We start from the raw sequence: 21,837 nt of genomic DNA on the forward strand, positions 1-21,837 counted from the left end.
GTAGCCGGGCTGTCACCGCAGGGCCGGCCGTGCAGCCGGGGCGGCCAGGGCTGCTGGGGTGACATTTCTGCCAGTCAGTCGCCCGGCTGGCCTGGCCTGCCTGAGGGTGTGCGGCGGCTCCTGCAGCGACACAGGGCGACACCCCGCTCGCCCAATTTCCCCCGTTTTGCGGCTCTCTGCGCTATGGACTGCTCGGACCCTCGCCCCGCCCCGCCCCGCCCCGCCCCGCCCTGGCCGGTCCTTCGTGTCGAGGGAATTGATTCGTCTCCCGCGCGCCTCAATTCGGCCAGACTGCCTCCGATAATGAAGGTGTATCGCGCGGGGGAGGAGGGAGAGAGAGAGAGAGGGCGGGGGAGCGAGAGAGAGGCGCCAGATTTATGTCCCGCTGGCGCTGTGCCCGACAAGGGAAGGTGTTTCATTTCTTCTCCTTCTTCTTGTTGCCGCCCGCACTGATTGGCCCTCCTAATTTGTTGCAGGTAAGGACGTTCGCCTTGTGCTCCTGCTACAGGACCTGCAGGACGACGGTGCGGTGGTGAGTGGGTCTGGGGGGCGGAGGGAGGGAGGGAGAGGGGGGGGGGAAGAGAGACTCTCGCGCGACACCCCGTGTCTTAAACCGCTCGTAAACGCAGCACTTTTGAGGGAAGTGCCTCGTAAACTGGGAGAGTCGGCAGGTGCACTTTTTTTTGTTGCTTTCCTTTGGGGAAAATCTGATTTTGTTTTTAATTAAATTTCCCGACGGAGCACGCGACGCTTGGTTCGACTCTCGCTGGAAACCCTGCGCCGCGGCGCAGCGCAGCGTCTCGCTGAAGTTACGCTCGGACTGCACGATTTCATTCCGCGTCCAGCTCCAGCCGCTCCAGCCGCTCCAGCCGCCCGGCGAGCCGGCCCTTCTTTTTCTGCGCGTACCCCGCTTTGTCCCGAGAACAAAGCGGCGACCGTCTCCACCATCTCGGCGCCCCTCTCGCCCTCCGCGCCCTCCGCGCCCTCCGCGCCCTCCTCGCCCCGCCCGGCGCGCAAAATCTGATATGGAGTCCCGCCGCGTGAAGGGCGGAAGGGCTGACCCTGCTTGGCGACGCCGCAGCCGCCCCCGCAGTCCGCAGCCACCGAGACACCCCCGACCGCCCCCGACCGCCCCCGACCGCCCCCGACGCTGTGCTGCAGCATGCCGCTCCACCTTTGACACACATCCATAGTCATGGCCTCGTCGAGAGCCCCGCCGCGGCCTCCAGTGGGCGCGGTGGCGCGGTGGCAGTGTAGGGAATCGGCGGCGAGGCGACCGGCCGTGTTTACAAGCCACTCGTCGCGTCGCCGCTCCGCCCCGGTGCTCCCTGGCGCCGCCCCTTGACGCGCGCGTCCTCCTCGAGGGTGCCTTTGACATTTCCTGGGCGCGCGTCCGGACCCGGGCGGGGCGGGGCGGGGCGGCGGGCCCCCGAGCCCCAATCGCGTCGCCATCCTCCCCTTATCAAACAAGACAAAAAAGCACTGCGGGGAGCGCACCGGGTCCTCCACGACGTCCTCCAGGGTGTGCTCCACGTGCGGCGCGCGCGGTGCGGTGTGTGCCGAGTATTTAAACCGGCGGGGCAATATTTGAGCGGACCGCCGTTCCAGTGCTGGCCTCGGCGCGGTGCTCCCCCCCCCCCCTCTCCTCTTCCAGATTGGCCTCTTTGTCTCCGCCGCCGCCTCCCCGGGTCATTAGACAGTCCGCGAATATCAAGAGCAATTCCGCCGTTTTTGGTGGAGCCCGGGCAGATTCCGGGAACAGCACGTCTCTGTCGCTCGCAGGGGCCGGCCCGCAGCGGTGGGAGAGAGACAGAGCCGTTCGGAACGAGCCAGCAGCGTCCGCCCCATATTGCCACTGGAGAGAGGCCCTCCGGGCGGCGCTCTCTCTCTCGCCCCCTTTCTGTCAAAACTCGCGTAAGTCGTTGGCGGGCCGCGACTCGCTTGGGGATGGCCGGTCCAAGTGGGGCCGCTGCAGGCTCAGCGGCGTCTCTTCGCTCTGTCTCTCTCGCACCCGCACGGGTCGCCCCATGAGTGCGAGAGAGACTGCGCCCTGCTGGCCGCGCCGCTGTTTGTAGCTCCTGCTCCCCGCCGCCCCCGCCTCCCCCACATACCGCTCCGAACCACCCCCTCCGCTTTTCTCATCGGGGGCAATGAATCTTGTGTGAAGAAAGGGCCTGGACGGGGAGGGGAGGCGAGGGGAAGGGGTGCATGAATAGAAAGAGGCTTTTGCACTCGGAATGAGCGTCTCTGGCAGTGCTGGCACGCCCTGGCCCGACGACGACGACGACGCCTAGGGTGGAATGGCCCGGGATTCATCTCCAACAACGATAGGACCGACCGAAATCACTGAGTCGCGAAAGTTTTAATAGTTTGCGCGCGGGTAGCGCCTGGAAAGATTAGCGCGTTGGTGTGAACCCAGTGAGACGGCGGAAAGAGGGGGGGGGGCTTCACCTCTCGCTGCTCCCGTTGTCCGTCCGCCCTGCCTCACTCGACCCGACGTGTCCTTGCCGTTTCGGGCGAAGCGCCCCGAAGGCCCTCGCGGAAGTGGGCGGGAAAATGGTTGCGAAGCGCGTCGCTGTGCCGGGGTCGCTGGGGTCGGGGTCCGGGGTGCTGGGGCCGTTGTTGTCGGCGCATTAGCCCGGATGCTGCTGGCTGGGGCACGCCGCGCCCGTCCCTCATGTTGGCCTTGCGGGGAGGGCTCTCTCTCGCACTCATGGCTGCCAGAGAGACAGACCGGCGCTGCTGCAGGTGGCGGTGGTGCTGGCGGTGCTGGCGGCGGCAGTAGATCTTCATGCGGTGCTCGTACACGACCGGGGTGCCCGATGCGCGGAGTGGCCGCCGTGCTCGCGGCCTGCAGCGGCGTGCCCTCATTCCCGCATGTTCCGCCGCAAATTTGAAAATATTTGGCGTGCGCGGGCTGCTGCGGAACACGGAACACGGTGCGCGCATCGCGGGGCGCGGCGGGGCGGGACTACCCCGTCGAGCCCCGCAAGGCCGGCGCGCGAGACGAGAGGGGCGAGCAGGACGCTGCAAGGGCGAGGGCGCTCCAGAGTCTCTCCCGGCGCGGAGTAGTGCCGCTACTATACCCCGTCCCCGCCGCGCCGCCACGCCGCCGCGACCACCGCGACCCCTCTGGCACGGCGATGACGACGCCGCGGCCTCGGCAGCCAATCCCCGCGCCAACAAGTTTGGCGTCGCCGTCTCCAATTCGGATTCCACTACCGACGGGGTGGTGCCTGCCTGGAAGGGGCCTAATGAAAACCGTGACTCGGCTAGACTCGACTAGACGAGAGCCACCGAGCTGGCCGTCGGGCCCTGGCTGCCCTGCCCCGGCGTGTCCGAAGACCTTCCTGCCCCGCCCCCTCTTTCCCGCCTCGCGCCTCGCGCACTGAGTGTGCTTTGGTGCTGCGCCCGTCACGCACGTGTTCACACACACATGCACCTGGCGTGCCGTGCCGCGCCGCCACGCGACCGCCTCCTCCCCGCCACGCCTGACCTGCCCCGCCGCCTACGTTGTGGTGGTCACCTGAGCTCTCCCCAGAGACGTCGGTGCGGGTAAAAAAAAATACGTGCCCCAGGTGAGGCTCGAACTCACAACCCCGGCATCGCTCACGACTCACTGTCTATAAGTACCGTGCGCTAACCGATTGCGCCACTGGGGCGGGCACAGGTGGACGCGCTCCGGGTCCAGCAGTAGCCGGACGGGGCAGGGCGGGGCAGGCGGGCAGCCCCCTGCCGCTACTAATGCTAATCCAATCCCCGGAGCCCCAGAGGACGAGGACGGCGCGGCGGGGCGGCCCGGAACGGAAAGCCCCACGGGGCGCTCTCCGGCGAGTCGCACGGCACTTCCGTGACGGACCGCTTCGCCTTCGTGCTGCACGTGGTGCTGCAGGCCGTGCTATCGTGCGCTTTCGTGTTGACACGCTGTCGACCTGTTGGCGCCATCGCCATGGACGTTGACGTCCCGGACGGGACGGCCGGCACGGCCGGCACGCGGCGGCCACGTCCGCGCTGTTGATCGGCCAGAGTGGACAGCGCTTCGGCCCTTTTATGTGCTGCGAATAAGGGCGAGTGACACACGAAGGGCCCGAAGGGAGACCCGAAGGGAGGCAGTGCCGAGTGGACGGCGGGCGGACGGACAGGCAGACAGACAGGGAAGGACCGCTGCTCGGAAATAGAGCCGGGACTTCACGATCCTTCCCCGGCGACTTCCCTCCTCGCCGGGCCGGCCCCTTTCTCCTGCTCCTTTTTGGCGCGCCTTGCGGTCAGAGACGTCGCCGGCGCCCCCATGGAGGCCCTGCCGCCGAAGCCGTCCCGGCACGTCGCCCCGTCTGGGCCGTCGGCAGGGGAGTTTGACGGCCTGCCAGGTGATGGCCTCTCAGCGCCGCCGCCTCCTTCGAGACGGCCGTGTTCTCGGGGAGATGCGCGTTAGTGTACCGTTGCGGTTGCGTCACTCGCCGCCACGCCGCGGCGCCGGCTGTTGCTGCAGTTGGCTGCTCTCGGAACTGCAAACTGCACCGAGTGCTGCACCGGCAGTGTACCGGGCAGGCCATCTCGGCGATGGATTTACTGCGGCAGGCCTGGCACGCCGCAGCGCCGCCGCCACAAATGCCGTAACTTCAAATTTTTGCCGCGCGCGGTCTCGGAAAGGTGAGCAGACGCCGCCAGCGAGACGCGCGCGCGGTTCTTGTAGCTCTGCGGTGCAGCAGCACGTCGCCGTCGCGGCCGCGGCGTGCGAACAGTCGTTGCTCGTCGCGCTGCCCCTCTTCCCCTTCGGCCCCTCCACTACAAGCGCGACAATGAACTCGAGATGTGACACCGCGCTAAGATCGTTGGCACGGCACACCGGCGGCAGGGCGGCCACGTGCTCGGCAAGTGCGCCGGCGTAACTGCCCCGGGCCGCGCGGCCGCCCAGCCAGTTGCGTCGTTGTGCTGCCCACTGTGCCGCCCAATGTGCCGCCCGCCGCGCACCGCCACTTGACGTATTGTGGCAGTTGTACTACTGCGACCACCGACTGGCATGCCTCCAAACCCCTTCTAATCGGCCCGCGTCGCCCCGTCGCACCGACGCCGCTAAACCACATGCCGACGTGCGGACCCCGGCTAAGGACCGTGAGACACCAAAGGAGATCATTTATTGACCACAAAAAAAGTGCCCCAGGTGAGGCTCGAACTCACAACCCCGGCATCGCTCACGACCTACTGTCTATAAGTACCGTGCGCTAACCGATTGCGCCACTGGGGCGGGCGGTGAAATCGGCGGCGTCCGGTCGCACTTTTGTCCTGCCGTCGGTTCCGGGAGCCCCGGGGCCGAGGGCCGGCGAGGGTCCGGTCACGGGAAAGGCCAAAGAGGCCCGCCTGACCCTTCTTCGGCCACTTCGTTCGCTTCGGGTGCTCGCTTTCGCTTCCACTGGCTGGCCTGCTGCGTCCGGTGAGTGCGGGCGAGACGGCCAGGGCCTCTACGACGTGCTCGGGGCCGGGCCGCCGGGCCGCGCGCGCCGCGTAGAGATTGCGGCAGTGGACGACCACCACAAATATAGCACCACGGCGCGGGCGTTCCAGGCCTTCGAGGACGGCAAGATGACGGCAACTGCGGCGCCGGCGAGGGGCAGTTGGCTGGTTGGCGGCGCGGACAAGCTTGCGTGGCCGTGGCGTGGCAGTGGCGTGGCCGTGACCGCCTCCCCGGGGACCAACCCAGCCCTGCCGGCCTGGGGGCGCGGTGAAGGGTCAGCCCTTTCCTTTCCCGAGCATCGCGTACCCCGCAGGGGCCAACTTTTTGTCGAACCGGCTTAGTGGGACGTGGTCTCGTCTAATCCCAGGCGGTTGGCAACCCTAGTGACGCTGCGGTCAGGTGGCCACTCTATGGTGGTCGTGGGGCGGCCGGGCCTGCGGGCCGGGGCCGAAGCAGGGTGAAGCCGTACTTAGCCTGTCCGGTACCGTCGAGTCGGACGAGTACCCTGCGGAGCGATCCCGCAGGATCATTTCGTCGCTGTCTCCCTCACACTCACGAGGCGTACCCGAGGGTGTGGGAGACAGAGCGATTGAACGGCCCTTCGGAATCACTCGGCTGGGGGCGCCGTTGGATGACACGGCGTCGCATTTCCCGGCCGCTTCCGGTGCACGGCGTGCGACGTCTGCGGTCTCGGGGCCGTCGCCGTCACGGCCGTGTCTCCGCGGGGGGTATCGACAGCGCGCGTGTCACTCGGAGTCGTCGATACTCCCCGCGGCGGGGATCCTCGCTGTAAATTCCGCGTCCTCGCCCCGCCGCCTCATTGATCGGAGTGTTGTTCCTTCCTTCTGTTGCGTGGTGGCGGCCTGGCGGGCCTGGCCCTGGCGGGGCAGCACCGCGCCGTGTCGGCGAGAGGGTGGCCGCGATACCCCGCGCGCCAGAGACTCCGCGCCCCGCCACCCCCTCGCGCCACCCGCCCGGCAGCGCCAGGCACTGACTGCGCCACGCCGCCACGCAGGCGATCAAGGCCCTCCTATTTACCTCGGTGCATTCTGGGGAAGGGAAAATGGGCGAGTGTCGTCACGGAAGAACGAACGTCGCATCTGCGGCGACGCCCGCGACGGCGGCGACACTGGGATGACGGGGAGGCCGCGACGATTTCCAGTGCAGGTTCCAGCGGAACCCTGAGTCCGGGCCCCGCTGCGGGCTGTACGAACGCGCTATTTTCAGACGGGCGTAAAAAACAATCCTGCAGTGCCCGGTGCCGCACTGCCGCACAGCGGTGCCGGGGCTGTGGTGTAATGGTGTAATGGGGGAAAGTTGAAGTTTTCATTTTCCAAGATTTATTTCGCTGGGCACTGCTGCGCTGCTGCTCCGCGGGCGGGCACACTGGCGGGCAGGGCGTCACGGCCGATGAATTGTGTGTTCCAGCAGACTCCAGCACTTCCAGCAGCTGATTCCATCTTGCGCGCTGCGTTCGCCGCGTTGGGGTCCGTGCCGTAGTCCGTGCCGCAGGAGGGGAGGCTGCGCTGTTGTCATGTGTGCAGGGCACGGCGTGGCACGGCGTGGCACGGCGCGGCACGGTAGCGGCACCCTCGGGGGTGGGGGAGGGGGAGTGGCGGTGTGAGTGACCTTTAAAGGGTCCGCGATGGCGGCGTCCGTGTGCACCAGCCGCACCAGCCTGCAGCACCGCAGGCAGGTCCAGAGAGTGCCTGACGCACCCCGTGCTGCTGCAGCATGCGGGCGGTGGGGCCCAAGTGCGCGGGGCTCTCCAGCCGCCCTCCGGCCGCACGGCCTCGGTGGCGTTTTAGGCCGAGGACAACGCTAGGGGTTGGAGCGCGGCGTTGCCGCCCTGCTGGCTGGCGCTGCTCCGGCCGCGGCGGCCTGCGTGCAGTCCGAGTCCGCCGTCTCTCTCGCACCCCGACAGGATGAGCCGCGGGTGCGAGAGAGACGGCACTGCCCGGAATATCCGGAATCGGCCCCGCCAGCCCTGCCGCGCCGCACGTGCGATTCATCACGGTTAAAGCGCCGCGCGGCAACGTCGCCTTTCTTTTGGAGGAGAAAGGAGGGGAGGGGAGGGGCGGCTGTCGGACTGCGGCTGGTCGCCAAGACCCCCGCGCGCTTGGCTTCAAGTGACTCACCTGGTCGTACCTGGTCTTCGTCTCGACCGCCGCGGCCCTCGCTGTCTGTGTACACGTAGCGGACCAGGCAGCCCTGGCAGCCTTGGCCGCCCCCAGAATTCTCTCTCAAGGCTTTCCGCCCAATTCCAGGAGGGTGCTGCTGGTCGAAACTGCGGGGAATAGGGTGGTTTACCCACGCCCGTCCCCGTCCCGTGGCGCAGCGCGTGGCGCAGGCGTGGCGCGCAGCGGGCTCGCCTGTTTTCTTTGGACGCGAAATTCGGCCAACACTCTCCGTCTTTGCGGGTGGGCTCCTAAATTCTGTCCGGGTCTGCGTGCTGCGGATCGCCTTGCCTTGCCTACCCCGACGCCGGGGGTGGGAAAATCGGTCGGACCCCGAGAGCCGTTTGTAATTTTTCTGGCCGCTCTCCATGGACAGGCAGGCAGGCAGGCAGGCAGGCAGGGCGCGGCGGTAGTTTATCGGGAGGGCCGTCCCCTGCTGGGCCCTGCCTGCCCTGCTGGGCGCGAAGGGAGAGAGGGAGCTGCGGAGCGAGCGAAGGGCGGAGAGGAGAGAAGGGAAGCTGCGAAAACCAAAATACGCAGTGCAGTACTTGGAGGCCGAGGGGGTGGCGACGGGGGCCGGCGGGGAGGGTCGGCGGGGCGGCGAGCACGGCTGGGGGAGGTTGGGGGAGGGGGAGGGGATTAGTTTCTCTGTCACGGTCACGACCCGTGCGGCCAGCGCGGCCCAGGCCCAGCACCGCGGAGCCGCGTCCATCGCGCGCTCTCTCGCACACCACCGGTCGCCGTCCCTGTCGCCGCTGTCGCCCATTCAACATCGGCCAACGCCAGCCAAAAAATAGATCGGAAAAATAAAATGTTGCCGGCCCCCGGCGCGGGGGGATTCGAACCCGCAACCCCGCGGTCCGCAGCGCGGAAAGGGGTGCCGCTGATGGTCCTGCTACTCCATGTTTGACCTCGCCGACGAAGCGGGCCGCGGGCCCAGGATCTTTATTTCAAAGTTTTGGGCTGGCGAGGCGGCGAGGACCCGCGGGGCTTCGTGGGGTGCCGTGCCACACCGCCGTGGCGTGGCATGGCACGGCGTGGTGCGTACGTACCGAGGGGCCTGGTCTCTGGTCCTGTGCGGAGTAAAAGGAGAGAGGAAGGGCCCCTTCCGCCGCCCCTCCGCCCCCACCCCCTGCCCCCGCCGCCCCCTCCTCCCCCGCGGCCGCGGCTGGCAAGGCTGGCAAGGGGAGCCGCGCTGCCGCGCTCCGGACTGCGGCGGTGGCGGCAGCAGCGGCGGCGGAGCGAACAGTTGAGCAGCGCGCCTCCCCTCCCCCACCTAGCCCCGCGCGCCCCGCGCCGCCCTCCCCGCGCCGCCTCTGCCCCGTGCTTCCCCCCACCGCTCCAGGCTCGACAGACTGGGAAAGAGCTCAGAGCTCAGTTGGCGCGCGAGTTTGGTGCTGATCTCTTGCGTTCCCGGCGTACCACAGTTCGTCCGCCGTCGCAAGTGTTTACAAGGAGATTGTGTGAGTGTTTTCCAGTGATTTGTGCGTGGTCGCGGCCGGCGTCGTTGGCGGTGTCGTCGTCGGTGACGCGGTCCCGGGGCGAGGCACGGCGCGTCGAGGACGCCGTCGACCAGCGGCGTCTTTGTTTGGCTTGCGGAGCCGCGGAGCCGCGCCGTGAAGCTAGGTTATGGTCGGCCTGGCGGCGCTGCGCGCTGCGCTGCGGCGAGGCCAGTGCGCTGTTTTGGAGCCCCGGGGTTGGGGCTCGGCGATCGGCGTCGCCTCCAAGGGCGTAGCAGCCGCGGGGCGTGCAGCCAGTGGCGGAGGCGACGACGGGGCGATCCGTGCCGGCGTCGCGAAGGACGGACACTCCTTTGTTTACGCGGACCGGCGCTGGGCGATTGTTGAGGCTGCGGTGTCCACGGCATGCTGCGATGCGAGATGCTGGCCGCCGGCCTGCCGGGGCCCCTGCCTGGGCCCTGGGCCCCCTCGGCGTGCCGATATGGCAGCATGGCAAGACAGTTTTCGTTTTTGCGTTTGTGGCGCGACTTGCAAAAAGGGGCTGGCCGTTGCGACGTTGCGCAAGCGCTGTGCAACTCGGGGGCTGCTGTCGCCTTTCGCAGAAGTCTCGGTCCGAATGGCAGTCCGGCCAGCCAATTCAAACTCCTTCAATTCAATTTTCAATTTTGTGGATGTTGCAGCCACAACGTCAGTGCGTCATGCCCGGCGCCGGCCTGGAATTTCGTGACGTTCGGGGAGGTTTAATTTTTCTTTTCATCTCCGAGGCGGAAGCGGCCGAATTTAAAATTGAAATGGAGAAGTATTGGCGGCGCTTGGCCGGCTCCTCTTTTGTTTCTTTTTCGGCACGGCCAGGCATGGCAAGCAGCGCAAGCAGGCAGGGATGTGAAGTGGTGCGTGTCCCTCACCTGGTGTGGTACTGGCCGCCAGCTCGGGCTTCCCGCCGGCCTGCCTGCCTGCCCGCCTGTCCGTCCGTCTGTCTGTCTGTCCGCTGCTCCGGTTTCCTCCTCATTGTGTTGTCATACCTGGCGGACAGACAGACGGACGGGCAGACATTGCACCACGGCCGCGGACTGCCGCTTAGGGGTGGTTCAGAGAAGGCGGCTCGCCGGGGTGGCTTGACTGGCTCGGCTCCCCGCTCTCGGCTGCGTGTAAAAAGTGGCCCCTTTGTGCGCGTCGCGCGTCGTCCCGGCGGCTGCAGGCCGATGCAGGCGGAAGTGGCGTGCGCACTTTTCCGGACGCAGCCCGCCGCGCGTCCTGCCCGCTTCGCCTCCTGGAGGTGTCGCTGGCGGGGTGGCGGCGGCGGCGGCCTGTATGTGGCATTGTGTGGGGCGTAGGCCGAGCGGGCAGAGCGTTGCTCTCGGTTTATTTTCTTTTTATTCGTAGCCGTTAAAGACTTGTTCCCGGCTGCGTGGCTGCGCCGTGCGCGCCTCGCGCTGCGTGGGTGGACCTGGCGGGATAAAGGCTGTGCAGCGAGTCATCGGCCAGGACGAGTTGGGTCCGGCACACCGTCTTCGAAAAGTAACGAGTGCGAGAGAGAGGGCCATGTCGTCGAACCGCACGGCGCACTCGGCGCACAGGAAGGAGGAGGAGGGGGTAAGACCCACGGTCAGCCGGCGCGCCGGCCCCCTGCCCGCCTCACCTTCCCCCGGAGTCCACCGGTCGGTCGGTCAGCCGCCGGCCCGCCGGTCGTCCTGTCCAGGATGCGTCCGAGAACCCCTTTGGCACGGTCTGCAATGTGTAGCAGGATTACGGCGGGAAAAGAAACCACACGGCCGTGCTCGAGTACTTCCGGATCGGGCGCCTGCCGAGTCGGCCGTTCTGTCTCTGTCGCACTCGAGGGGCGCCTCGTTAGGGTGCGAGAGAGATGCGGAATGGCTGGGCTGTCTGCTCGGCGAGGCTGCGTTTCACGTCGGCGCCGCGGGGCCCGGGTTCAGTGGTTCGAGTCGCGGCGGCGCACCACTGATTGGGTCCTTGTCGTGACGGTCGGCGGGGGTCTCGGGGGCCTTGTTGTGCGTGGGCGGGGCCGGGGATTAGGACAGTAACAGGACACAACTCTGGCGAGGGAAAGGTGTCGAGGCGTACCGGCCCGACTCGGCCCAGCCTTGACGGGCTGGTCACGGCGCGGCGCAGGCGGCGGCCAGGCCCGCCAGGCCAGGCGGGGCGTTGTCCAGGAACAACGGCCGGCCTGCCTCCTGCTCCAGGTTCAGCGAGATGCAGGCACACTGTCGGCCCTGCCGCTGCTGCAGTGTCGCTGCTGAACGCCGCCAGCCTCGCTGTGCTGCGCGGTGCGTGCTGGAGCGTGGAGCGCTGGGTGAAATGGAAAGTGGTTAGAGTCCTTGGCCGGTCTAGTGCGTGGCGTGGCGGGGCGCGGCGGGCCGCTACCAGCCGATCAGCTGATTGAACTATCTGCCAGGTCTTGGTGCGCTGCGCGGTCGCTGTGCCGCCGTCGACCGAGCGGGGCCGCCGGGCCGGGCGCCACGCCCGAGGAGGTGGAGGAGGTCCAGGCGCTGTTGCCGCGTTGCGCGCGCGCTTTGTCACAGATTTGCAATAAAAAGATTTTGGCGAACGACCGCCGACCGACCCCGACCGTGAGGCCGGCCGACCGAGAGGACGAGGATTTAGCAAGGACCCCAAAAATTTGGAAGGGGGGAGAGGGGACCACCTACCTTCCGTACTGCCCCCCGCCCCTCTCCTCCTGGAGCCGCCAGCCGCCGACTCAACGGCAGGGCAGGCGGGCAGCCAGGGCAGCCAGCCTGTGCAAGGCTCTTGGCGAAGCGGAGGACAGGCGGGCGGACGGTCTGACCTGGCGGTCCTGGCGGTACTACGGGAGGTCGTGGCGGTCTGTCTGGCTGTCTTCCGTCCGCTCGCCGGCTCGCTGTCTTTGTTCCGCACTGCTCTGCACAGAGTGCTCTGACCGTGCAGTTTGGATCAACATGGCTGCTGCGCGAGCCACGCGAGCTGCGCGATGTCTCCTCGGCCTCGCCTCGCCTTTGTCTCCAGCGGGCCTAACCCGGGGGTGTGTGTGTCTGTCTGTCTACCGTCCGATCGCCCGGGGGCACGTGCACACTGCAAGTCTGAGAGGCAGGCCGGGCAGGGGGCTCCCCGGGGAGGGACTGTTGCAGCACACCTGCCCCCCCCCCTCTTTTCCCCCGGTTTCTCGCTGAGGCGCGGCACGCGACCGCTCGTATGTCCTTTCCCCCCTTTTCCCTGTAAAATTAGACGATGGCCCCGGCGTGCCGCGGCGTTCCGCGCGCCGCGCTCACCGGCAGGGCGGAAATAGCGCGCAAATTCGCCGGCAGCCCCGGCAGCTGGGCCCGCGTTGGACGCCGGCGGCCCGCCGAACGGCCGAACGGCCGCGATGCCTGATGGATGCTGACCTGGTTCGGCTGGTGCGACGCTTGCTACGCCACTGGCTGGTACTCGTGCTGCCCGCCCCGCGCCCCGTCCGCCCCGTCCCGTCCCGCGCCGCGCCGGGTGGAGCCGCTCGAGCAGACGGCAGATGGCGCGTTGCCGGTCGGTCCCCCGAGTTCTTTGTGTGGCCACCACGGCGAGAGCACGGAGCCAGGCGGCCAGGCAGGCTGGCAGCCAGCCACGGCGCGGTGCTCCAGACTCATGGATGTTTGGAGGCTTGTGCTTGCCCAGGACCGCCGCCATCGCCGCCGTGCCTATGCCGCCGTCTTTGGTTCGGTCTGCGATATCGATTTCGGCGTGGCGACGCGCGCTGACGTCATGGCGCGCGGCGGCCGATCGGCCCGGGTTCGAATCCCGGCCGCGGCCTAGTTCGACGGCGCGGCCGTGGGGGCGTTTTTCCGGCTCTTTTTCGGCCGTGCGGCCCCCGCGGCCGCGCAAGCCTTTGGCGCCGTCGTTAGGCGGTCGATTGGCCCGCCGGCCCGGATAAGCTAATTGGATTGGATGCGCCGGGACGGCCCGGGACGGCCCGGACGGTGGGAAAGGACGCTCTTTCTCTTCTTTTACTTTTTGCGGTGCACTTTCCGGACGCCCGCTCCAGATCGCTGCCCGCGGTAAGTGCCCCCGCGGCTCCGCGTCGGCCCGTCGGCCAGAGGTGTCGTCTTCGCGGCGTGGCGGCGCGCGGCCGTGCTGGCCGGCGCCGCGGTGGTCGGCCATCGGCCTTGCTCTCCATTCTGCCTCGGCGGGTGGACTCGCTCGGCCCGGACACGGCGGCGGGTGTTTGGCGCGGTCCCCAACTTTTTGGCGCGCGCGGCGGCTGCCTGTGTCTCTCTCGCACCCCTGCCGCCTTGCCGCGCCTTGCCGCGCGCCCCGCGAGTGCGAGCGAGGCGGCGCGGCCGGGTTGACGCCTGTAATGACTGGGCGGCGTGCCGGGCGTGCCGGGCCTGCCGGGCCTGCCTGCGGTGCGTGGCCCGGCATCGATCGCGAGGCGGCGAGGGCGAGGCGGAGCGAGGCGAAGGGTTGAAGAAGACTCTTTTGTCTCGTTTTCTGCGACTCCTTGCGTCGTCTGCTGGGGGAGAGGCCTGGCTGCCGGCCTGCCTGCCCGTCCGCCTGCCGGCCTGGCTGGGCATCTGCTGCGGGCTGCTGCTCGAGAAGCATCTTCTTCCTGTTCTCCCCGGACGGCCCTTGAACCGAAAGGGTGTGTGAGTCGTGTGTCGCTGCTCAGGTGAAGGCTGGGCTGCGCGCTGCCTCGCCTCTGCCTGCGTCCGTCCGACCAATCAGCGTCCCAAAATAATTTGGTCCCGCATCAACACGATAACTCAAAAATACTAACGACGCGCCGCTCCCCGCGGCTCCCCGAGGCGTCGCGGTGCCGTCGCGGTGCCGCGGATTCATTCAGCCGCGCGGGGCTACACTGCCAAGTCCAGCGGGGAACGGGGAAAAGAGAACGAGAAGTAGGCGGCATGCCTCAGCCTTGTTTTTCGGGTGTAGTGTACAGGGGCACCTGTCCAGCCCGCACGGCACCTGCTTCGCGAACCTGTCGGCGGCTCGGCGGCCACTACACTGCGGGTGGCTGGGTGCGCGCGCTGCACTGTGCACGCGGTGCCCACACTGGCACAATGCGCCCGCATGTTGCAGCGAATCGCTTGGCGGTGCGACAAGCTCGGCTAGCTGGGGGGTCGTTGGCGCTGCAGCGCTGCAGCCCGCGCGGCCGCGGCCTCCCTCTGCGGGTATTTAAACGCTATCTCGCTGCCGCGCGCCGCGTGTTCAATGTGGACACTGGAGGTCATGCCCCCGGTCTTTGCGTAGCGCTAAGCGCCCCGCCCCCGGCCTGCGGCGGTGGGGCCACCTGCCCCCGCGGCCCTCGCGGCCCCCTCTGCAAACGGCGTGCTTGCTTTGGCATGACGGCGGCCTGGTCGGCGTGCTGCGGCGGCGCCAGAGCGTGCCCAGTCAAGTGAAGCGTGCTTGCTTTGGCGGCGCGTGGCGGAATGGGCGGAATCGAAGCAAAAGAAGGAACTGGCTGCCGGAGAGAGTGACTCGGGCAGACTAGGCCGGCGCGGCACGGCGGCGCGCTCCGGATTGGCGTTGCCGAGGGGCCGGCCGATCCGACTCGTCTTTTTCCGAGGGCCTTCTCGCGGAACGTGACTGGGAATAAAATGCATGTGCGCCGCGCCGCTGCCCCGCCGCCGCCGTGCCGGTCGCCTCGGTCCTCGCCTCGGTCGCCTCGGCGCGGTGCCGGCCGGAGTGGAGTGGAGATAGCGCTCGGCGGAAGTTTGTCCTGAAAATTGGCCTCCGTATTTGAGCCGCTCGCCGTGTCGTCCGCGGCGCGATTACCGCCGGCGTCTCCGATTGGGCGGAAGGGGTACAGTACTGCGTCGTCGCGCACAGGAAGGCGGCGGCTTCCGCTGCCCGTCGAGCACACAGGTGCCGTTGCCCTGTCCCGCGGCCTGGCGCCACGCAAAGTGGTGGCACGTCGGCGATCTCGCCGCTCCTCGGGCCGCGTCCGCGGCCACGGCGATCCGCCCTGTGTTTTCCAAACGCATCCTCGGCCGTCACGTGGTTGCCATGGGGACTGGTTGGGGTGGGGGCAGAAGTGGCCGGGGTGTAGTTCTGTCCTTGCGGCCGCGCCTTGCTGCGCGTTGCGGCGCGGTGGGGGTTGTTATCGCGCAGGTGCACGTGCGGGGGAAGGGAGGTACTCGGCGACGGCCCGGAAGGCGGAGAAGGCCACTTGGGATTTCTTTGGGCCTCCGGGTATGCGCCGGGGTCCGCGCGTGGGCGGAGGATACGTGAGGGGCTTTGCGAGGGCCTCGGTTTGCTGCCAATCGAGTTCGGTCGGATTGTGACGCGCGACGCCGAGTGCATGCCGTCGGCCGGGGCGGCGTGCGTCAGCGCGGTCCTCTCTGGCGTTGCTCCTGGCAGGGCTCCGTTTTCAATCGGCGGGCTGTCGCTTTGGCAGTGTGCGCGGCGTTCGCCTCTGGGCGAAAAAGTCCAGTCATTGATCCGCGAGTCGTCGCGGTGGTGCTTAGCGTGGCCGTCGCTTGGCGGCGTGCCACCAGAGTCCACCAGACGCAAGACCTCCCCTCCGCCTCTTGGCACGGCCTCAGCTCCGCGCTCCGCCCCTCGCGCTGCCTCCAAAAGAACGCTGGGTCCAGCGGGGCTTACAGCGGGGTGCCCCGGCTTGGCTGCCACGGCTATTGATAGAAGAGCGTCGCGTGGATAAAGCGCAAGGACGACCCTCCCCGCGGCCTTTTTTCGACGCCGCGTCCGGCCCCAGGCCCGGCCGCCCCGTCGCAGCGCCAGGTCGCAATGCCAGCCGCTGCCTTTTCGGGTGCTTGTTTTCCGCCCGCCGACGCCCCTCATGCCGCGGCTTTGTGTTTAAAAATGAAAGCGGCGAGGTGTCGAAGGGCCGCGGGGCGGCGGGGCCGAGTGTGAAGGGAAAAAGGGGATCCGGAAGCTCGGCGGGGTAACATGTGCGGGTATGTGGGGGTGGGGGCGGCTGGGGCGGGCAGCCCTTACGGATGCAGGGCCATGGCAGGGCGTCGCTCGCTTCAGGGACGTATCGACCAATGGTGCCGAGCCAGCCGTGCTTAGCCCCGAGGGGGTGGAGGAGGGAGGGGTGGTGGCGGCGGTGCAAGCTCGCGTCGCGGGGGTGTGCTAGAGAGCCTAGGGTGAACTGCCGCCTGGCACAGCTTGCGGCATCCACCGAGGGATGGCGCCACGGGTATCGTCGGTGGCTGGGTCCCGACCCTGGTGCATGGCCATCTCGCCCTCTGGCCCGCACGCGTTTCGGAATGCATAGGAATAACCCGCCCGAGTATACACAGTGAACTCGGCAATAAAACTGAATACGCAGATTTAAAAAATGATTGTCGTGTTTCGGCTTCCCTGCCCTGTCCATCCCCATTATATCTGATGCTAATCTTGCCTTGTTTGTTTTGTGTTCCAGGTAATGCTCAGTGGTGTTTCCCCTGGGATATCAATGGCACCTCCAAACACTCAACTCAGGTTAGAGTAATAACATAAATGATGCTTAATGAAATGAAGATATTATTTTAAAGTCATTAAATTGAAATGTCAGGGGAAAAATTTAAAAAAATGTGCTGCCTTTGAGACTAGATTACTTCCATTTCAAATTTTGAGATCATTGACAGTAAAATTTTCTCAATTTCAAATCGTAAGATGAGTGTAGAGGGGACCAAGGTTAAGATAGTCTACCGACTATTAAATTCAGTTTTAAGAATATCATTAATTAATGTGTTTGATCTCTTTAAATCTTTTGATCCTGCGGTGATGTTCTTGTTTAAATGTTTTGTTTTTGTCACCTTGTTCCTCTTGATATATGTGCATGGCCATAGGGTTTACGGTTAAATGTAGCTAAGCAGCAGAGTTCCGGCAATTGAAGCAGCTGTAGATCTTCAGAAGGTGACTTACTTTGTGTGGGATCTAGATGTAGAGCATGATAATCTAACAATCTATCATGACTATGTATTAAATCTACGTAAACATAACTGCAATGTATATTACTTGCTCCCACTTCAATAGAGAAGCATGTCTTTGTACCTTATTCTTACAGCAATCCATCTCTAATTTTGCTAGTACTGTAGTCCCTCTCCATAGCAACCAACAATGTGTGAGTGGCTTTTGTCTGCATTTTCTGAAGTCTTTACCAAAAATACACGTGCAGTCTAATGCTTTCGAACACTTTCTATCTTTCTGTGATAACATTTAAAAAAGAATTTTTGCGCTAGTATTGTAAATATTTGGCGTTCTATTTCTAGCCTGCATTTTAGTAACCATTGTTTGAAGCATACGGTAAACGGTTTATTCTACAAATTCTATATTCTGATTTTAAGAGACTAAGCAAGCAAACGACTAGATGAAGCAAAGCTTTCTCACACTATCTACATTCAAAGACTACTCATCTGTTTTTGGTACTTTTTACTATCCACAGCTTTGAAGTGATGAAGTCGATGTGCCGTGTACCATTTGCTCAAGCTTATTAGCACTCCAGATGCGGGATTTGCATAGCAATGTCGCAGGTTCACTTTGAAGCTAGCTGTTGCATTACTTGGGTTTTAATGCTGACTTGTTCTATTAGAAGGTTCCTGGTATGATGATTTTACTATTAGGCCACTACTTGTGTATATCTTGGAGGTTAATGTCTTTGGATCGGCTTGTGTTCCTTTGCTAGTGCAACAGGTTTAAAAATTTGCAATTTTCATGCAAATCATGACTTTTTTTCTGTTTTGTATTGTTCTTCAACCACTTTTTCCATGCCATCAGGCATACGAAACGGTCCGAGTGTAGACCTCATGAAATGCATGGTCGAGCTTTACCAACTTAATCTTTTGCTTGTTCTAGCTACAATATTATGTGATACCCTGTCGTCCTAGACACCTTCTGAAGAATCAGTAGAATAGATGTGCATTCCAGCGTTGGAGCCCCAACAGTGCTCTTTTTTCGTGGGTTGTAGTTGTCTTTAAGTAGTTTCATGTGCTTTCTGTGTGTGGTTTGGGATGGAGGATGTCTAAATTTTGACGCTTAAACTGCAAATTGTCTATGTGCTTAAATAATGCCTAAGTATTTCACTAAACATTTAACGTACTCTTGCAAGTTATTTGTGCCTATCTGTAGAACTACAGTATTTCACATTGCATCATAGCTAATCTACATCTAAATGTCTTTGAACTACCGGGTCAAAAAGGGGTTAGGAGTTACAAAAATTCAATCTTTATTTGCTTTCAACTCGTGCATGGGGTTTACCCTTTCCTTTGCGCACTGCTTTGGGCGCACTTTTGTCCTTAGTTTCTCTTCTTTTTGTGGGTTCTGGCCATTTCTTGAGTGGCGCTGGAGGGTGGGCCTCCGGCAAGTAAATCTGAAACAAATCAAAATAGGAGTTTGTTATTTTGAGGCACATGGCTTTCAAAAAGACCCTCCATCCTTGACCTGATTATTTAGGTACCAAGCGCGGGGTCTGTCTTTGTCTCACTCTCACTGCATGCCGCTTTTTAGTTGGTGTCGGAACTCAAGATTCAGGGCTATGATGGTGGTCTCCAGGTCTCTGATGGCAGCGGATTCGTCGATGACCCTAACGATGTTTGTTGATGCAGCGTCGAGCCGGCGATCGCGAGGACAAGAAAGATGAGTCTGCGGATGGCCCCGTGGGGGGTTGTGCCCAGAGGCACCCCACGGGGCTCCAACGCCCGCCCGGGCACCCCCCAGGTAACCAGGTGCCTGATGTAGTCGGACCTGCCGTAGCCTGCAGCGGTTGATTAATTTATCGATTGATTGTTTGGATTGATTGTACCTTGCTAACACAGCGATCTGTTTACTAACCTCCTCTGACTGTACTGTACTGCTGTTGTGCACAGGAGGTGAGGCTGAAATTGGTTTTGTACTTGGTTTTGGTGTAGGAACCATAGCTAATATGTCAATTTGCTTAACGTAACCATAATTGGGATTGAGCTTTCATTCTTAGACTGTAGATGTAAATTTTAAAGGCTCATATTATGGTTTAAGATTATGGTTGTCCTTAGGCAAGTTGGCAATAAGTCATTTTCAGTCTCTTTTTCCTGTTTGTGTATGTGTTGCGTGGATAAGCGGGGATTCTCCGGTCTGTATGTTGTCTGTCTGGCTGGCTGGCTGTCTAGGATGCATGGTTAGATTTTCAAGTACACCTCATTTTACTGAAATCTCTTGGAACAAACTAAATCACTCTCAATGTAATTGGCGTTGCACCACCAGAAAGTGTGGGTGGTAACTACGTTAACGAATTTGCCCTAGTTCTCGTGGGCGCTAAAGCAACTGAGGTCTAATGAGATTTTCTTGTAATCTGGGGTGGCTACGTATCAAGTAGGGGGTATACTAACAATTTGGACCCTCGGGACCTGCCCCAAGTGTCAGTGTTTTTTTGAGTGTTCTGTAGACAGCGGTGAATCGTTGTCATCAGTATAGTTAGGGCATTTTACCCGCCACCCCGTATCCCTTGCGTAGTATTGGCAGGAATCCCCATGAATCCCTAATGGTGAATTGCGGATGTGTTGTCTTTGCTATGTGCGGGCCACGGTAAGTGACCGGGTACCGTGCCCGACGCTCTTAGCCTTTAGCACTAATGGAACTGTGATAGATTTTTTTCACCTCATTGTTGAAGACTTTAGGTAGTTAGCTGTAGTTTATCCAATGTCAAGGACAAATTGAGTGATATCACAACCAAAGAATCGCAGTTTGTATCTCAGAGGTTTCCAGAAAAGTCTTTCCTTATCCTGGAGTGTTGTTTTCATTTGAAAGTTTGTGTATCCGAATGTGGAAGTAGAACCACGTGCCTAGGCAAAACCCAGTCGGACGTGCATGCCTGTAGCAGGCAGTGGGAACCGTAACAATGAGCAGACACTCAATCCTTTCCGGATCAAGCAAAATTTTGCAACATTTTCTGCACTTACGGGATTTGTAGTTCTTGTGAGGGCCTGTTTGGAGGCAGCTGGGCTCTTGTTTATCACCTTCCAATTCTATTTGCTTTTCTGTGTATCTTATTGGATAGAACTGTACTGTAATTTTAAAATTTGAGCAAAGCACGATCTTGGCTAAATATGCTAAATGCCTCTGTACATATGGGGTTGTCCTTGTTACTATTTACTCACAATTGCATATGCTTTGGCTGGAGATTTTGCGGAAGGTGCTTTAGGTAAGCCCCTCTATCCTTGACGCATCAGTTTGTCTTTATATCAATACTGTCTAAATACGGTCTTTTCATTGATATGTGAAACAGTTATACTGAAGCTCCAGTTCTTGCTCCAAAGTAAGAAAATATTAACGTTGCAATCACTTCAAATTGCTCTTGAACAATTATTTTGGATAAAAGGTATAAGTATTTCCCGCCAGTTCTGGCGGTTTTTAGTCTTAAAACCAGCAAAGTATTTTGCCTCCGTAAGTAAATAGACCTAGATGACCCTATGTGCGGGGTTGTCTGTACAGAAAGCAAATAATTAATTTCGAGGAATTCTAAGCTGTTACAACTCGGCCTCTTTTCTGTAGCATATGGAGGTTTAATGGGCTTATTGTGGATCACAAATTCTAAAAGTGCACCTTTATTTTAGTCTTATTATGCATGTCGGGCCAAGGCACTGCACTTTTCAACTGTAACTGTTTGTGTCCAATTGTTCACTGTGTAATAGACTTTTGGGCATATTCTTTCCGCCCGTTTGGTGTGTTTACCGTTAGGTTCCTCTCGACGAGGCTTCTTGTTAGTACTAGTACACATTTACACCCCGAGGCAGAAGCATGATTTTTCCTGCAACCTATTTTCGTTTGAATGTGTCCCGTCGCCGTCGAACTCTTCCTCGTCGCTAGTTGGGAAAATTTGCAAGGCTCGTAGCAAAGTCCGCCGTGTCCGTCTAGAGCCCCCCGACAAGTCAGGCCTGGCCCCCGTCAGCCCCGCGTCAGCCTCGAGGGGATTCGAACCCAGGCAGTCAGCCCGGCAGTGCATTTGGCAGCACTCGTCATGTGGGTGCCGGCGCCCGGCCGTCCCCACCCTGCCCGCCTCAACCCCCGGCCGCCCCAACCCCCGGCCCGAATCGATATCAGCGGAGGAGAGTGAAAGAGCGAGCATGAGAGAAGGGGTGGACGATCTGAAGCGACTGTACACAGCGAGGCTGCCGCGCCGAGCTTACTTTGTGCGTGCTGTAGATGAGAGGGAGGGAGGGAGGCAAGGACCAGTCAGTCGGCAGCCAGTACTTGACTAGTAGGTGGAGTTTAGAGGTGTTTTATTTTCTATCATTCTATTCCTCTTCGTATTGACACGTGTTTCCCCCATAGCATATACATTCGTCTTGTTTCAGTCTCGTAGACAAAGTGATAACCCGCAGAAGTATATGGAACTTCTTCTAAGTCTTTCTGTTGTTTATAATTTTACTTTGTAGAACGTTTTTTTTATTTATTTTTTGTGACAGGATCATCTATCCTTTTGACTACTAACTAGCTCTCTACTAACTTGTATACCTGGTAAAGTTACCTTAGATTGTGATAGTCTCTAAGTTGTTGGTTTATCTCCATGACGTTGTAGGAACGAGTCCTTTTGTGCTGTACATACATGGTAATGGTAGTGTTGGTGATGCCAGCCTCCCCCTCCTCCCCGCCGGTCTGAGGCGCAGGCATCAAACATGCAAAAGGAGTCCTGCCCTCGTCCTGGCCTCCCTCCCGTCCCCTCGCCTTTTCCCGCCGGAAGCTGGTGTTGCTGGAGGATAAAGCCTTGGCCGGCCAGGCTCGCCCGGTCCCTGGTTCGCGTCCCGGCGGCGGCGCTGGCCTTTTCTTGCGTACCGCGAGGCTCTTCGGGTTTGAATCCGGT

The 21,837-nt window shown here is 61.8% G+C and overlaps 1 protein-coding gene and 2 non-coding genes across 6 annotated transcripts in view; 1 reads left to right on the forward strand and 2 right to left on the reverse strand.

Moving 5' to 3' along the window:
- The window catches only part of LOC117641634 (RNA-binding protein Musashi homolog 2-like), a 73,392-nt gene that overhangs the window by 44,366 nt on the left and 7,189 nt on the right, over window positions 1-21,837 (forward strand). The window contains exons 1-3 of one of the 4 annotated variants that reach the window (XM_034379125.1): window positions 8,976-9,092; window positions 16,444-16,502; window positions 18,608-18,719. The exons of 1 other annotated variant lie outside the window; for it this stretch is intronic. Coding sequence is in view for 1 of the 3 variants with exons in the window: in XM_034379123.1 (XP_034235014.1) it covers window positions 16,447-16,502 (56 nt within the window). In the remaining 2 variants the exon portion in view is untranslated. Of the gene's footprint in view, window positions 1-8,948; window positions 9,093-16,443; window positions 16,503-18,607; window positions 18,720-21,837 lie in introns of those variants that run through there. 2 more of the 4 variants (XM_034379123.1, XM_034379127.1) reach the window with 2 other exon arrangements.
- On the reverse strand, window positions 3,571-3,662 carry Trnai-uau. The gene is given in 2 exon segments: window positions 3,571-3,606; window positions 3,625-3,662. It is a non-coding gene; the product is annotated as a tRNA-Ile (tRNA).
- On the reverse strand, window positions 5,154-5,245 carry Trnai-uau. Its single transcript is given in 2 exon segments — window positions 5,154-5,189; window positions 5,208-5,245. It is a non-coding gene; the product is annotated as a tRNA-Ile (tRNA).

The sequence above is a fragment of the Thrips palmi genome, unplaced genomic scaffold, assembly GCF_012932325.1.
Source record: "Thrips palmi isolate BJ-2018 unplaced genomic scaffold, TpBJ-2018v1 HiC_scaffold_15, whole genome shotgun sequence".
In the NCBI taxonomy this organism is placed as follows: domain Eukaryota; kingdom Metazoa; phylum Arthropoda; class Insecta; order Thysanoptera; family Thripidae; genus Thrips; species Thrips palmi.